Genomic DNA, 18,298 nt, shown 5'->3' with positions numbered 1-18,298 from the left:
GTCTTAGTTGACTCTAAAACTATCTTATCTCAACTTAAAAATAATCGACAATTAAAACAAAAGTATGTCCAGAGTGATGGCCTTGAAAGGATAGCAATAAGTAATGCTTCTTTCAACTTTAAATATAGTTACATTGGACTTGAATGCACTTAAAAACTCTTTACAAATAAACTAACAGAAAAATATGCAAATTGGTCTGTCTAATCCGCAGTGGGCTCCTGCAGTACTCGGAAAGTCTCTCTCTAATCCTCCCCTCCCTCCTTCCATCCCTCCGTATACCCAGCCTTCCACATTTCTTTCCTCCCTCTGTCCTCAGCCATTACCTCAGCTCCACCAGGGCCTCGCCCCCTCTGCTCGCTCTCGCTCTCTCTCTTTAGAGTTCAGGAAATAAGCCAATCACCATGAATTTTCAAAGAGCTCCCAAACAGGGACCTTGACTTCGTTCTCTCGTTTTATTCTCTGCTTGTGTGCTCAATAATGGAGAGGGGATGTCTAGTGACTAAATTACTTCAGAAGTGAATTAAATAAAAAGTCTACATTGAGCTTATTTGTTTATTCTTTCTGGCAGTATTTGTAAATTAGTAAAAACAGGATTATTTCATTTGACACCTCTTCTTTGGTACGTACTGATAACCAACGTGGCTAGACGTGGGCACAGTTGGCTTGTAATGACACCGCTGGGCTGAATCACAGAGGTATGCCATTAGTTTATAGGCAGGACCATTGTGTTTTTATTGCTCCCATAAAACCAGTGTTTCTTCCTTATTTTCCTAATGGCCGCGCTGGGCCTTTCTATCGTCCAAGGACCATTAGATTTTGATAAGATAATCAGATGAAATGGAGCGGATCAGTTGAGCTAGCTCAGATGGCGGAGAGAGCCAGGGGCACACGGGAGGCACTGTGTGACGTCATCTGATCTACAATACAGTAGTTGTACAGCTCAACTGATCACACGTTGGTGGCGGTACAGACCAATAACGATCGGTCACACAATCCTGTACGGTGTATAATAATGTATCTATGTTGCTGAATGGCTAAAATTGACTTTGCTCGTTGAAAGCAGGAGAAAATAGAGATGTAGGAACATCAATTAATCACAACACATCATTATACATCTCTTAATGTGCTGCCAAAGGTCCTGTGGGACCTTTCTGTGTTGCTGTATTAACTCCTACTGAATTAACTCCTACTGTATTAACTCTTACTGCATTAACTACTACTGCATTAATTCCTACTGCATTAACTCATACTGCATTAACTCCTACTGTATAATCTCTTACTGCATTAATTCCTAATGTATTAACTCATACTACATTAACTCATACTGTATTAACTCTCACTGTATTAACTCCTACTGCATTAACTCATAATGCATTAACTCCTACTGCATTAACGCCTACTGCATTAACTCCTACTGTATTAACTCATACTGCATTAACTCCTACTGTATTAACTCCTACTGTATTAACTCTCACTGTATTAACTCTCACTGTATTAACTCATACTGTATTAACTCATACTGTATTTACTCATACTGCATTAACTCCTACTGTATTAACTCTCACTGTATTAACTCCTACTCTTTTAACTCCTTCTGTATTTATTCATATTATATTAACATCTACTGTATGAGTGCCCTGTCTTTGTTAATATGACTAGATTGGAGCCCTCCTATGTTCTCTTGTGTCTTCAGATGGTGTGGGAGAGTGGCTGTGTGGTCATCGTCATGCTAACGCCCTTGTCTGAAAATGGAGTGAAACAGTGTCAACAGTACTGGCCAGACGAGGGCTCCAATGTCTACCATGTTTATGAGGTAAAGCAATTATCTTTGTTTAGGATGTGTTCTTTATTTGTTTAATATATTATTCATCTTTATTTTCATTAATTTGGTAACACTACTGTCCTTCCACATATCTGCTTGTAGTTGATTTGGTCCAGGGGTATCACTCAGGAATAGTTAATGTAGAGTAATTGATATACTATAAGTGGTGATGCTGGCCAGAGGTTCTAAGCCCGTTCTAGTGATTTAATTTCTATGATTCTCACTCCCATCTCTTGTGTCTGCAGGTGAACCTGGTGTCAGAACACATCTGGTGTGAGGACTTCCTGGTCAGGAGTTTCTACCTGAAGAACTTGCAGACCAACGAGACACGCACTGTCACGCAGTTCCACTTCCTTTCCTGGGTGGACCACAGCATCCCTGACTCAGCCAGGACACTGCTGGACTTCCGTAGGTAAGCCACCGTCTCCGTCTGATCGTCATTCTATGTCCTCTTTGACCTAGGACTGCAAAAATTCTGGTAACTTTCCCAAAATTCCCAGGATTTCCAGAAATCCAAGTTGGAGGATTCCGGAATTCCTGCATATTCCTGGAAAACCTAGGAAGTTTGGTAAAGTTACCAGAATTTTGTAACCTTAAACGGATACTTCTGGATTTTGGCAATGAGGCCATTTATCTACTCCCCAGAGTCAGATGAACTCATGGATATAATTTTTATATCTCTGCGCCCAGTATGAAGGAAGTAGTTTCGCGAGCCAATGCTAGCTAGTGTTAGCGCAATGACTGGAAGTCTATGGTATCTGCTACCAAGCTAGCAGATACGATAGACTTCCAGTCATTGCGCTGGCGCTAGTTAGCAAATGCGCTAGTTAGAAACTTTCTTCAAACTGCACACAGAGACAACACTTTTTTTAATCTTTGAGTTCATCTGATTCTTGGGAAGAAAAGGGCCTCATTGCCAAAATCCAGAAATATCCCTTTAAGTATTAGCTTGCGATAACTCTCCTTTTTTTGCTGCCATCCTTTCACCTGCCTACCTGTTCTCTCTGCTGCTCTGTTCCCTTTAACTCCTGTAGAGAATGGGTTTGTATAACGCCTCGATCACACCAACAGTGTCATTGCTCAAAATGGTACGCAGCATCATCTGGATAGGTGGGCAACAAAAGTTCAACATTCGCCTTCTGCTACCGCTGCAGTCAAGCCGTCTACGCATACGGTTTGATGCATACGTTCGATAAATCCAACGTATGCACCACACACAAAATATACTGCAACTGCCTCTGCAATGCAATGCTGCAAGGCAAACACAGTGTTTCATTGGAGTTGAGTGTACTTCTGGTGTAACAAAATACAATGACACTGTCGGTGTGATCGAGCAACACTTAATTGATCGTAGGGCTATTTCTCCCCTGCTCATGCAAGGCAGCAAATGAACCGTCCGCATGGCATGGCTTGAAAAAAAACTTCATTCAAACAGCCAATTAAATGGGACATGTCAAGCTAAAAAACCTGGGTGAATCGAAGGGAAAGCCAATGACTGCCTAACCTTTCCTCCCTGTTCTTCATCTGATGTGCACTGACAGAAGAGACCCCCAGGGAAACAGCCTGAAAGGAATGGGAAATCCCACTCCAAATGAGAATATGTCACAATTTAGACCAGTATGTTGCAAGCCCTCTAATTGTAGAAGTTCTGCAGGTTAGAGAGAGCTCACCATGCAAAAGGGTAATTGCAGTCACACTAGAGGTTATTTAATATCCAGCTCTCTCACTACAGAACACTACAGCCTCATGTAGCTGACGTGAGTCGGACTCACGCTCTCATGATGAGGTTTTCCTGCATACTACTTCAAAATCAGTGTCCTCCTCAGCCACCGAGGGAAATTCCACTAGGTCTAATGGTTAAGATGTTGGTTTCCTGGGTGGGAGTCTGAGGCTCAGATCCCACATGTGACACTCAATACGCCAGTCATGTAGCGGTTTTGGCCAACTATGAAATTAGCGGTTGCCAGTGTCATTTTTGTGATGTTGCAGCTAGTAATATGAGTCCAGTTGCATAGTCACAAAAGTGATCATTGGAAACTGTGTCTCTTCAGCCAAGCCTGTGCACACAATCTCTCTTTCCACTCCTCCCCTCAATTTCCTTCCCCTTTAGGTTTGCACGATAACTCCCACCTACTCAGATCACTCAAACTACTCAAAATGCCGGGTTCATTTGATGAATTACCTGTAAAAATGCATTTCCTTTTCACCCTACTTTGTTTCACATTTTTTCTCTCGCAAACAAATCTTTCCTCGTCTCATTTAAAAAATGTGTATTTCTCATTCATTTAGATGTTCCTTTTAAAATCTGGAATTATTTGGAATATGGTTTGTTTATAAATGTTAGCTCACGAAGATGACATGTGAAATGGCATAGATACAGTGCTAGTGTGTCACTAGTGACTGTATATTGAATGATACGAGGGCAAATAATAGTACTGTGTAGGGTTAAAGAAAAATGTTCAGATGTATTCTTTTGGAACTTTTGTCTAAATCACCTCTGATATAGACCAATGTAGTCGATAGTTTCCATGGCAACGTCTTGGTGTAGACGGCTTGTTGGCCCCCACTGTGTGCCTGTGGTGTGTAGCGTTCATAATTGGGCAAGGTTAATGCGTCGCAGATCACGATATCTCGCCACCGGATCCATCATGGCAGTAAAATACATGTCACAATATGGGGTTTTAAAATGGTGCTTCATTCATTCTCGTTGTTCAACATGAACTTGACATTTTTGGGGGGGAGGATTGACAACGGGACTCCAAAGGTTTAAGCATTACGGACATTTTATTTAATTTTTTTTTTTTTTGTATATAAAGTACAGAATGCATAAGCAAAATGATCTGAGAAGAACAGCTGCCTCTAAACGTATAAACTGAATTTGTCCAGTTCAGTGAAATACAGTAAGCAGCCTACACAGTATGTGACCCTTTTTTTTTTTTGCGAGTCATCCACATATTTAAATTGATGCTACATAATATGCTATATGACTTTTATCCAATGTTATAGTGTACAAAGTTGAGCAGATGTTTTGCCCACATTGATACATTTTAAAGTGCTTCATGTTTTTACCCCTATTGTCGTGGAGTGTGATATTAAAGCAGATGCTTCTTTTATTACAGAAAGGTTAACAAGTGCTACCGGGGTCGGTCTTGTCCAATAATTGTCCACTGCAGGCAAGTATACTACAATAATTATAACCTTGTAACGATGCACAGGCTGTGTAGGTGTCAGTAACAATACATGACAGACTGAGAAGGAAGACACAGTTCAAGGTGTCAGCATGCTTCAGTTCGACTGGTGGCTCTCCGAAGTCGGCTAAGCGAACCTAACGAGGCTGCTCGCATACTCCCTTAAAGACCTTTGTTTGGAAAAAATGTACAGTTTGTCCATTTTGAGACGGCGTAGTCATCCTCAAAATAATCAAAGATGATTCATTTTGATGTTTGGTGCTGTCTTTTTTAATGAAACAATGTGCATGAAAACGAGTCATCTCTTGTTCAATGACAACAAAGACTTTATTGAAGAATCGCTACTGTTGACCAATGACTGACAAAGAGGCGTAGACTTTAGCTCTGAACTTCGGCTTGCCTCCAGAAGAAATGTTGTGTCGAAACAGCCGAAAAAAACTCACCATAGTCCAAAACGAACAAAAACTTTACGAAATGTCATCATAATATATGCACGAACTCTACCGAACTGTTTAGGCTGGGAAGCATGCGGACGGCCTTTAGTCACACTTACAGTACCTAAATGATGGATATATATTTTTTCTGATCATAATCACTGACCATACAAATGTGTCCTTATGGAAATCATATTGTAATTTTTTTTTTCTTTTTAGTTAGTGAAGTTCCACTCGTTATTTAATATGGCAGGTATTTACCTCCGTATTTTTAATAGTGAGTAGTGTTCAGTCATGCATGGAGAGCATCTGTCTGTCCGTCCGTCCATTTGTCTGTCTGGCCATAGAGGTCTCTAGTGTCTAGATGAGAAGCAGTGGATTAATGAAACAGTGGCGCTCCTCACGCCTCACGCTGCTCGCTCTCTCTCCTGTTTTATTGGCTTTGCCTTTATTGGAGAGATGGTGCACGCCTTGTTTGCAATTAACATGCAGACAGATTGAATGCCCGGCGGACTCAAAGAGAGGCTTTTCATGCAGCTATCGCTGGTGGAATGGAAAAGCAGGATCTCCAAAGCTGCTCTGCTAATGGCCTCTGGCCTCTTCACCTCCCCTCTGCTCCTGAGGTGCCTGCCTGCTGCAGGCTCACGCTGCTGCTTTTAAAAGCTTTTGTCCCTTATAACATCAGTTCCAAATCAGTACCCTGAAGTATTTGGACCACACATGCGTGTGTACACCCACAGACGTTCTTTTAAAAACGTTTAAAAAAAATCTCATTCTAATTTTGCACAAATATTTGTGTGTTGATAACAGCTTTGTACTCAAGGGTTATTCAAAGCTTTTATTAATGTCCTATTATCTTTCATTTAACATCTTATAAAAAATACCTGCTATTACTTGTGTGTGCTTATACAATAATATATTTTACTTTTTAAATGCTCGGTTAACGCTCTTCTTATCATTTGTATTTTCCTCAGGATTTACAGCTATAATGCAAGAACATCTAAATGAGCTAGGCCTATTTGTTTTCACGTAAGAGGCAGACACTAACTGTGGTATTGAGCAAAGCTGCCTTGTGTTCTTTTTCTGGCCCACTAATGAGTGTCTTCTCCTCTCTGGTTGCTTTGCAGTGACGGGGCTGGCCGAAGCGGAACGTACATCCTGATTGACATGGTCCTCAATAGGATGGCTAAAGGTAGGAGTCGATGGGCCTCTCCGTCTCGCACTCTTTTCTGCTTGTGTGATGACGTTACCATGGCAACGACAGAAAGCCTCCATTTTCAGCCAAAGGTCTTGGGATGCATTGGAGGGTAACTGAGTAGGCCTCTGCTGTTACTCTGGGAGGGCTCTTCAGAAGGAAGGAGAGAGAGAGAGAGTGATGTAGAGAGAGGGAGGGTGGGAGGGAGGGGGTGAGGGAGAGAGAAACAGAGAGAGAGAGAGGATGAGACGGAGAGAGAGAGAGAGAGAGGGTGAGAAATAGCATTGATACTAATAACATTCACATATGTATTTTTTTTGTAATTTCATTTTAAAAAGGTACATTTTTTTCAACTGACATCATCAATGTCAAATTCATTTCCCTGCGAAGGGCAAGTTAATTTATTTAAATTATAATGTATATATTCCATCATAATTTGGTTTTTCACAAGATGCAAATATTGGTATACTAATCGACATGAACTCACACAACCGCCTTTGAATATGTTTTCAGAACGTTAAGCGCATACAGTATACTACACAAGGCTCGGTATTGCATATTCGGAAATAACTCAGGAAACGTATACAATAGAATCAAAATCAAATAAAATCAAATGTATTTATATAGCCCTTCGTACATCAACTGATATCTCAAATTGCTGTACAGAAACCCAGCCTAAAACCCCAAACAGCAAGCAATGCAGGTGTAGAAGCACGGTGGCTAGGAAAAACTCCCTAGAAAGACCAAAACGTAGGAAGAAACCTAGAGAGGAACCAGGCTATGTGGGGTGGCCGGTCCTCTTCTGGCTGTGCCGGGTGGAGATTATAACAGAACATGGCCAAGATGTTCAAATGTTCATAAATGACCAGCATGGTCCAATAATAATAAGGCAGAACAGTTGAAACTGGAGCAGCAGCACGGCCAGGTGGACTGAGTCATCATGTCAGGTAGTCCTGAGGCATGGTGCTAGGGCTCAGGTACTCCGAGAGAGAGAAAGAATGAGAGAAAGAGAGAATTAGAGAGAGCACACTTAAATTCACACCGGACACCGAATAGGACAGGAGAAGTACTCCAGATATAACAAACTGACCCGAGCCCTCCGACACATAAACTACTGCAGCATAAATACTGGAGGCTGTGACATAGAAGCCCCCTGCCTCCCCACCCCTATCAGGACAGGTCATCTGTACATCTGGCTCAGACCCTGTCCTCCCCTTTCCCCTGCTCCTTGTCTTTGGCACCCTGCTCGGTAACTTTGGTCTTAATGAGACATCAAAGGGCAGAGTCAGGGTAATATGGTTCTGCTTGATGGAGGTCTTTCTCAGGCTGTCACACACATCCCTGGTCTGGGTCCTGGGCTAGAGGTTTGTGCTATGGGTTTGGACTGGGACTCGGGATGCAGTGTGTTCCATTAGTGGCGGCCGTCGACTAAACAGTCAGTTACCTTCTACACATCATATTAAGTAGGCTAACTTTTCATTTCAAAGTTCAAACTCACTAGTCCGATCTCCTATATCCCTTTGCCATTCATAAATCATGCAACGTTGTTATATGTCCATGTTATCGCGTCGGGACAAATAAACCAAAGGATTTCCTAGGATGTAGGGGCTTGCCCGACAGTGACGCTAATTGAGTGACTCTCATCTCGTCAGTCAGTGTTGCCTACCGAATCGCATCGGTGAGAGAGCCATTCATTTGGCTCCCTAATTTGCATAGGCTACTGGTAGACCTAGGCTTTCTGGCGATTATCTGCAGATCAATTATGAAAACATTAGTTGAAGATGGGGAATCATCACTGAAGGAACAATACATAGTGGAGAGCCTCGTTTTGGTTCGAATATGATAATAAGTGCCCTCACGGAATCCAGGCATTAAAATGGAATGCAACAATATTCAAAAATGTATTGACCTTAGTAGGGAATCAATTAATTAGAAAATTAATTAATTAGCCCTAGTTTATCATAAGACATGAACAGAATGCATCAGTGATTCATGTTTCCTGCAACTTTCTGAAGAGGCAATGGTAATGCCCCGTGTGTGTGTGTGTGTGTGTGTGTGTGTGTGTGTGTGTGTGTGTGTGTGTGTGTGTGTGTGTGTGTGTGTGTGTGTGTGTGTGTGTGTGTGTGTGTGTGTGTGTGTGTGTGTGTGTGTGTGTGTGTGTGTGTGTGTTTATCACTTTGTGTAGCCGTTAACGATTATGCTAACGAAACAGTATTCTGGTAGATTGATAGGCTTTCCCAAAAACTTTATCAGTGAAATGTACCTGGCAGAATGATATCCTGATTATTTTCATCATTACTGTGGGTATTTGTTTTGCAAACTCTACCATCACATGTGCACAAGAAAACACTGCTAAACAACAGCCTCTTGCTAGGTGCACACCTGAATTAAAGGTTTTTAACTTACACCCAAAAATCTACATTTCTCAAAAATGTTCCAGAGCTCAATATGTGGTTTAAGCATTGCTGTGGACTTAGAACATCCAGTTTTGTGGTTTTTCTATGTACAAATGTGATTTTGAGACCGAAAACCTGAATTTAAAAAACAGGGAAAAATGGAAACCTGGAAAAACTCAACGGAGAAAACAGAATTTGGGAAAGAACAAAACGTATTCGGGCATAACATTAAACAGATTTTATAGGTCCCTACCTAATGATAATTGTAAAAACAAAAATAGGCTATGTCAAATCTGAAAGTTATAATACTTGACCCTGATATAGCCCTTTTATTTTTTCAATGTAACCTTTAATACATTTTCCAAAATAATTTTGGTTATTTACTTCATTTTTCTGTTTAATAAAGTACATCATTTGTGACAATTCGTATCTTGCAGTAAAACTGTAAATAACACTTTAAAGAAGACAGGTTTAAAAATGGTTTTAATGTTCTCTTACTTAGAAAATGGTCCTGATCATATAAGCCTAGACCTACTGTAGACGATATCCAAAACAAGGCATCAAGGCATTATAATGTACCAGAGGCCATCAAAATAGAGCTACACTTCTGGAGAGAAATAAATTCCCCACCCGGACCCTCCCAGCCTGGGGGTGCCTGGTTGGCTACTTTTCTATTTGGCTGGCTACTCTATGTACGTGTGGGAAAACACTGGCTGGGGCCAGACCCACAGGTTTTTGTTATGTTGAGCAATGAGCAACCCAGAGTATGAGTGGCCTTTCCATCTTTGTTTGGTGTGAGCCTCATCTGCTCTTGAGGAGTGTGAGGCCTTGTGTATCCAAACAGAATGAAAAGCCCAGAGGCCCAGACATAAAAATCTCACATTCTCCTTCTTCTTCCTCCCCCTCTTCTTCGTCTTCTTCTTTACTCCAGAGTGTGAATTGTACACAAGAATGAGAATTTCACTCCAAAGCCTTTTTTTCTTGTTTGAGGAGATTCTCCCCTCCTAAACTTGAGAATCCAACACTTCTGAAACATGAAAGTATTGGAGCACTTTGAGCTTGGAGTCCAGCTGCCTTAACCGGTCCCTTTCCTCCCTCCCCTCTCTCCCCCTTTTTCAAAAAGTCTCTAAGGGCTTGAGGATTTCTCTCCCTCTCTCTATTTATTTTAGGGGGATTAAATCTCAAATGAGCCCCTCCAACTCGCCATTTATTAGAAACTCCAACAACAGTCTGGTTGTTGAAGTCATTCGAGCTTAAAGGTGAAAGGAGATTTTCAAACCAGTGTTCACTGCTAGTTGCTACCACTAAGTTTGTTACTCAGAGATAACATCCCGTAGCTCACATAACTTGCTGAGTTTTAAAATGACACAACGTAATTAAATGCACATGGAAGGTGAACTGCATCACATCCAGAATTTGTTTCTTTTTTTTTCAAAATCATACCAGTAAATTAGTACAGTAAATTGGCTTGATTTTGCACACATCATTCTGAAATCTGATTCTCTAAGATATATCAGAATTTAAGCTTCTGAAAACTTGAATCACAGTTGGGCATAGTGTAGTGCTGCTACTACAATGCATGGTTCCAATTTAAGCGGTGCTCAGTTTCTTTGATTGCATCATTCATTGTACAAGGTTCCCTGCTCCAGAAATATCTCCATGCATACATTATTCTAGTGAAAACAGTCAGTGGCTCCTGGCCAAGTCTTTCGAGGGATGAATGTAATAATTTTCAATCACTGTGCCGTTCCAAAGGGAGCCGGTAGAAAGGAGATTGACAGATGTGAGCTGGATTAATCTGCTGCTTTGAACTCAGTCCAATTTGCGGTCTGTTGCAGGTGCTAAAGAGATTGATATTGCCGCTACCCTGGAGCACTTGAGAGACCAAAGAGCCGGCATGGTCCAGACAAAGGTAAGGTCCCTAGCTCTGAGCGGGAGAAAGGAGGGGGGAGTGGGGGGTGGTTCATGTCATTCACACAGAGGTGCATCTAGTTCACGGGTAAGCGCATAATGACATGAGCCTTACGGGAAATGAAATGATCAAGCGATTTCATAGGTTGCTCGAAATGATCAAGCGATTTCATAGGTTGCTCGAAATGATCAAGCGATTTCATAGGTTGCTTGAAATGATCAAAACCATTTCTTTACTGGAGGAGCTATTTTGAATTATACTCAGTCAGTTCATATTCCAAATCACAAACGAGGAGGTTTATGTCCACAAACACCGAGGGCTGGTTTCCCTGACATATATAAATGCCTAGTTCTGGATTAAAAAGCATGCTCAATGGAGAATCTCCATTGAAAGGGCTATTTAGTCCAGGGCTAGGCTTAATTTCTGTCTGGGAAACCAGCCCTGAGCCCTTAGAGTTTAAGATCTCCAAGCAGATGTAAGTGGTTGGCCTTTTGCAACTTACTAAACTCATGTAATTCTTGTTTGCCTCTGGAATTTAGAGAAGCCTCTTAACTCCAATTCCCCTGTTCTTAACTCAAATAATTTAACTCATTTTAGCGAGGGAGGTTTGAAACGTCTCATTACAATCAAGTGGGTTCTCTGGAGAATTTCTGTATTTATACAGACAATAGTCTCTCATTTATGAACACTGAATTATTATGATGGGCAGCGAAAGCTTTTTGTGTCTTTTAAGACAGACGCATTGAGCTCCGGAATATCAATTAAGGCAAACTCAGTGCGAAATTAGGACATATGACATTTGTGAAAGTTGTTTACTAAAAGACTGGATACTTCCTGAATGTTTTATTTATGTAAATTAGATTGATTTAATCCAGCTTTCGCTGAATCCCATTTACCAGTGACTCAGGTCTCTGATTGGAGCTTGTTAGGGAAGTTTTCATTTTGCCAAAAATAAATGTTTAAAGTCTTTTACTAAAACATCTAAGGGCAAATTAAATTACATCAGAGAACTAGCAATATTATTGATGTGGTGCCTCACTGCTTCATGAAGAGCATAAATTGGAGATTGTAGGATTTAGGACAGCTTTTAGCTGTACAAAATATACAACATTAGCTGTTCTGGTCTTACATGTAGATATTACAGTGTTACACTTTTTGTCATACCAATAGACAATACTTACTCTATGCTCAAGCAAGCATCCTGTAACTGTGTGGTGAAGACAGAGGTTTGACTCCCTCTGGTGGTGGAAATGTAAAACCCTCTTCCTAGGCCACCATAATGCACCTTAAAGCTATTAAAGGTCCTGTATAAAAACATATAAAAATAGGAACAACCTGAGCAACAAAAAACTGTCGACATTACTTGTTGTAAAGAACTCCTCAGTATAGATTTTATTTTACCCGAGGCGAAAATGTGGCATGTTTTGTGTTGACAATTCTGAAGCCGGATTCTTGTGAACGCCCACCTCTCTTCAGTAAGTTTATTTTAGCGCCTGCAGGCTGAATGAGAGTTGAGGTGTGGAATGTGAAACAGTAGGTCTTCAGGGTGAAAATCGACCGGCCCTGTTGTGCTCTTCAGGGAGCAGAGTGAGTCACACACAAACACACACACACAAACACACACACACACAAACACACACACACAAACACACACACACACACACACACACAAACACACACTTGAGAGAAGAGTTGACTTAGGCCTAGATTCAAACAGTTCAAGCGCTAACCCGCGCTAACCCGCGCTAGCCAACACCTGTGTAGCTGGTGTTTTGGAGATGTCAGAGGTGTAACTGCACTGAAGCTGTCAAATCGGTGAGCAGCTGCTCTTGTGGTCATTGTCTAGAAGCCACACCCGTTCCAAACACGTAAGTTCCGAACGGGAAAGTGTAGGCTATATAGAAATAATGATACTCAAATAAATAACAAAAATGAAATAATCAGCATTTATATCAGCCTAATCGAGGTGTAGATTACATCACACATGCCATTGTTCAAACTTGCAACATGGCTACATGTGATTTTGACATGTGACTTGGTGCGTCCAATGGCAACGTCCAGTGATAGGTATAACGCCGGGAGCCGCTTGTGCATTTGACACCTCTGACGCAGTTCCGCTGCCAGAACATCAGCTATGCGGGTGTCGGCTAGCATGGATGTGATTGAATCTAGGCCTTTAGAAGCTTTTTTTAAAGACATCTCTGGCTGGGTCTACAGTGGCACTGACTTCCCTCACACACTCAAGAGAGGGAGCTCGGAGAAGGGCACAACTGCTCCCTCCATTTTCTCTGTAGCCACAACACAACAAGGGGGGGGCATTAGACAAAGTGTCACTACGATATGACTCACTGACAGTCGTAAACCTTTACACACCGGACAAGAGGTAGTTATAAACCAGCCACTGAACAACTCTCTCTCTCTCCACAGGAGCAGTTTGAGCTTGCGCTGACAGCCGTAGCGGAGGAGGTGAATGCCATCCTTAAAGCACTTCCACAGTGAAACTCGATGCCGCCCCACACCGTGCCACGTCTCGCTGTCTAAACACATGTTTTTCTGCCCACTCAAGTCTGTCATCTCGCTTTTGTCCCAAATGGCACCCTATTCCCTACGTAGTGCGCTACTTTTGAACAGGGCCCATAAGGGTCTGGTCAAAAGTGGTACACTATGTAGGGAATAAGGTGGTGCCATTTGGGACATACATACCTATCTTCTCTTGTTTCTCTCTCCTCTGATTCCCGCTCTTGGTATACTTATGAATGTTGTGCCAGATACTTGACCGACCTGGTCTTTCTTTAAGTGTGATGTATTCTTTTTGCAGTTGTGTTCCAGTGCCACTTACAGATAGCTAGACAAAGTCATGTGTGTTCTCTCTCTCTCTCTCTCTCTTTGTGATCTGAATAATCTATTATACTAAGAATCAGATAATTGGTTATTGATGTGTGAAGAATATGATATTGTATTCAAGGCCTGAACATCTGTGTCCTGTATATAGAGAAGATGCTTCAGAGAACAATGTCGAAGTGATCTTTACTATTAAAGTTCTGAACCACATTCTATGGCCCTGTTCAAATACATTCGAAAAGTATCCTTCCTTCCTTGAGAATCTGTAAGTGATATACACCACCGGTCAAACGTTTTAGAACACCTACTCATTCAAGGGGTTTTTCTTTATTTTTACTATTTTCTACATTGTACAATTGTAGAATAACACATATGGAACCATGTAGTAACCAAAAAAAGTGTTAAACAAATCTAAATATATTTTATATTTGACATTCTTCAAAGTAGCCAGCCTTTGCCTCGATGACAGCTTTGCACACTTGTCATTCTCTCAACCTGCTTCACCTGGAATGCTTCTCTAACAGTCTTGAAGGAGTTCCCACACATGCTGAACACTTGTTGGCTGCTTTTCCTTCACTCTGCACTCCGACTTTTCCCAAATCATCTCAATTTGGTTGAAGTCGGGTGATTGTGGAGGACAGGTCAACTGATGCAGCACTCCGTCACTCTCCTTCTTGGTCAAATAGCCCTAACACGGCCTGGAGGTATGTTCGGTCATTATCCTTTTGAAAAACAAATTATAGTCCCATAAGCCCAAACCAGATGGGATGGCGTATCGCTGCAGAATGCTGTGGTAGCCATGCCGGTTAAGAGTGCCTTGAATTCTAAATAAATCACAGACAGTGTCACCAGCAAAGCACCCCGACACCATAACACCTTCTCAGTGGGAACTACACATGTGGAGATAATCCGTTCACCACACCGCGTCTCACAAAGACACGGCAGTTGTAATCAAATATCTATAATTTGGACTTCAGACAAAAGGATAAATTTCCACCGGTCTAATGTTCATTGCATGTGTTTCTTGGCCCAAGCTAGTCTCTTCTTATTATTGGTGTTCTTTAGTAGTGGTTTCTTTGCAGCGATTCGACCATGAAGGCCTGATTCACTCAGTCTCCTCTGAACAGTTGATTTTGAGATGTGTCTGTTACATGAACTCTGTAAAGCATTTATTTGAGCTGCAATTTCTGTGGATAGTAAACTCTAATGAACGTATCCTCTGCAACAGAGGTAACTGGGTCTTCCTTTCCTGTGGCAGTCCTCATGAGAGTCAGTTTCATCGTAGCGCTTGATGGTTTTTGTGACTGCACTTGAAGAAACTTTAAAGTTCTTGAAATTTTCCTGATTGACTGAACTTCATGTCTTAAAGTAATGATGGACTGTCGTTTCTCTTTGCTTATTTGAGCTGTTCTTGCCATAATATGGACTTGGCCTTTTACCAAATAGGGCTATCTTCTGTCTACCCCCCCTACCTTGTCAAAACACAACTGATTGGCTCAAATGCATTATGAAATTCCACCTATTAACTTTGAATTGAAATGCATTCCAGCTGACTACCTCATGAAGCTGATTGAGAGAATGCCAAGAGTGTGCAAAGCTGTCATCAATGCAAAGAGTGGCTATTTGAAGAATATAAAATATATTTTGATTTGTTTAACACTTTTTTTTGGTTACTACATGATTCCATGTGTGTTATTTCATAGTTTTGACGTCTTCACTATTATTCTACAATGTAGAAAATAGAAAAAAGAAAGAAAAACCCTTGAAAGAGTAGGTGTTCTAAAACTTTGGACCGGTAGTGTACCCACCCCTCGAAGAACTCCCTAGAAAGGAACGAACCTAGGAAGAAACCTAAAGGAACCAGGCTCCGAGGAGTGGCCAGTCCTCTTCTGGCTGTACCACCACCCTATTGCTTTCCCCCAATCCAACCGATTCATATCTGTGATAACTTGAAGTAGGAAGGAAGTGTTTAAACAGGGCCTGTATGTGAGGCTCGATTTAGTCAGATACGCTTTAGCCAATATCCACATAGCAGTTGTTTTGACTGTGTCGGAGGTGGAACTGCGTTAAGAGCTGTCAAATCCACAAGCAGCTCCCGGCATTATACCTAAAGTGGACAATGCCATTGGCTGCGCAGTCGCATGAACAGAAATCCCATGCAGCCATGCAGGTCGAACCCTTGAATGTGAGATGTTATTTTGTTGAATGATTTTTCAATTCGATCATCATTATTTCTATATAGCCTACAATGTATCGTTGTGAACTTATAACACGATTGGGGCGGGTGTGGCTTCATGACAATGACTAAGAGCATCTGCACACCGATTTCACGGCTCTAAGGCAATTCAACCTCCGACACAGTCAAAACATCCGCTATGTGGGTGTCTGCAATCGCTGGTTAGTGCTTGATCTGATTTAATCTAGTTGTCCTCTTGTGCAGACTGCTTTTGTTTGTTATGTACATTGTTTTGTATATTAATTTAATACCGTTAATATTTAAAATCACTGAAATGTAATGATTATAAACACAAGTGTACAAAACATTAAGAAGACCTTCCTAATATTGAGTTGTTTTGCCAAGTTACCCTCGGAATGACAAACATACACAATCCATGTCTCAATTATCTCAAGGCGTAAAAATCCTTCGTTAACTAAGCTGTCTCCTCCCCTTCATCTACACTGATTGAGGTGGATTCAACAAGTGACATAAATAAGAGATCTTATCTTTCACCTGGTTAGTCTATGTCATGAAAAGAGCAGGTGTTCTTAATGTTTTGTACGCTCAGTGTAGAGTGAGCAATATAGATATTAACAATATGATGTGATATGATTAACCTGAATTATATTGGCATTGTTAATATGTTTGTTTTGTCCTCTCAATCGACAGAATATTGTGACTCATGTGTACAGGTGAAGTCCATGTATAGAATATCAATTAATGGAAGCGTGTTGTGCTCTTAAAATGTTTTACTGAACTTGTTAATGAAAACAATATATTTTGTGTGGAGAAAAAAATTCTATCAGATTGATAATAAACCATAGAACGGTTGACCAGACATTTGTCTGTCAATTGGTCCACTACTGTAGCTCTTTAGAAAACATTCAAAGTAAGAAGCACCAATGGTATTTGATCAGCTGAATAAAAGCCAGCCTCTTTTACCAGAGGGTGATCATTGACTGAATGCCATGCCTGAAATAAAGATGGGATACCCACACGCAGATGAATTCTCCTGCAGTTTTATTTTGCAACGCATCCACCTGAAGGTCTTCAATAGGCTTAACCCACGTGAAGAAAGCAGTGATATTTTTTAGAACTCCATGCCTGGACAGATGAAATGATTGGCTCACCGCCTTTTGTCAGTTGAGAGACAGGGCAGGCGATGAAACAGATAATCAGCCCAGTGATTTACATTAGAGGGTAATACCAGGAGAGAAATTTCTGGGCAGCTGTCAGATTGTCTTCATTTCTTTTTTACCCGTTTTTTTCTCCCCAATTTCGTGGTATCCAATTGGTAGTTACAGTCTTGTCTCATTGCTGCAACTCCCGTACGGACTCGGGAGAGGCAAAGGTCGAGAGCCATGCTTCTTGACATAATGCACATCCAACCCAGAAGCCAGCCGCACCAATGTGTCGGAGGAACACTGTACACCTGGCAATCAGGTCAGAATGCACTGCGCCCGACACAGGAGTCGCTAGTGCGCAATGAGACAATGATATCCCTGCCGGCCAAACCCTCCCTAACCCAGACAACGCTGGGCCAACTGTACGCCGCTCAATGGGCCTCCCAGTCACAGCCGGCTGCGACAGAGCCTGGGCTCGAACCCAGAATCTCTGGTGGCACAGCTAGACCACTGCGCCACCCAGAGGAGGCCCTTGATTGTCTTCATTTCAATCTCACATCAGGTTTGTGTAGCCTCTTGCACCGAGAGCAGGACACTTGATCATCTGTACTTCCTAAGTTGTCATCGCACTTTTCAGTTTCTGAAAGTCGTTGAGCACATGGTGGCTGTCCATATTCCTACTCACAAGTCATTGCCATACACTTGTGCATAACTATTCATATTGGAGCAGTTTACTCAGGATCAGCATTTCTACCAGACAGACAGAGGAAGAAAGCGAACGAGGGACAAGGATATTGCCCAGCAGCGCAAACTAGTTAAAAACCTTATTCGTTTGTGAAGAAGATCAAAGTTATCAGGGCCTTGGATAGACATGAGAGACTGCCTCAGCAATTTTCTCCCCATTCATTCTCAACAACACCAGGCCCTTTTTCTTTGGGGGGATCCTGGAAAGCATCCCAGCCAGCTCCCAGTAAACACTTGGGATTTCCGTATGCTCTCCATGGCCAAGTGGCATGTTTGTAAGCTCGTTGTGTTACTCATCCATTGATCAGCAGGTGTTTGGTTCTGTAACAACAACCCACCTCTATGATTCACAGCCACAAAGCAGCTGCTTGAACAGCTGAGTAAGTTGTATAGTGTAAAACTCTCCTTTCACTGCGATAATCGC

General features: G+C 41.7%; 1 protein-coding gene across 2 annotated transcripts in view; it reads left to right on the top strand.

The window, feature by feature from the left end:
* Window positions 1–17,013, top strand: part of LOC118361537 (receptor-type tyrosine-protein phosphatase N2-like) — a 263,321-nt gene extending 246,308 nt beyond the window's left edge. For both annotated transcript variants that reach the window (XM_035741548.2, XM_035741546.2), the window contains 6 exons: window positions 1,694–1,813; window positions 2,068–2,234; window positions 4,942–4,995; window positions 6,572–6,636; window positions 10,874–10,947; window positions 13,375–17,013. In XM_035741548.2, the coding sequence (XP_035597441.1) occupies window positions 1,694–1,813; window positions 2,068–2,234; window positions 4,942–4,995; window positions 6,572–6,636; window positions 10,874–10,947; window positions 13,375–13,446 (552 nt within the window). In that variant the 3' untranslated portion in view covers window positions 13,447–17,013. The remainder of the gene's footprint in view (window positions 1–1,693; window positions 1,814–2,067; window positions 2,235–4,941; window positions 4,996–6,571; window positions 6,637–10,873; window positions 10,948–13,374) is intronic.
* The last annotated feature ends 1,285 nt before the right edge of the window (window positions 17,014–18,298 follow it).

Source organism: Oncorhynchus keta, chromosome 28, assembly GCF_023373465.1.
Source record: "Oncorhynchus keta strain PuntledgeMale-10-30-2019 chromosome 28, Oket_V2, whole genome shotgun sequence".
NCBI lineage: Eukaryota > Metazoa > Chordata > Actinopteri > Salmoniformes > Salmonidae > Oncorhynchus > Oncorhynchus keta.
The sequence above is the reverse complement of the archived record's forward strand: the minus strand, read 5'-3'. Positions and strand labels throughout refer to the sequence as shown.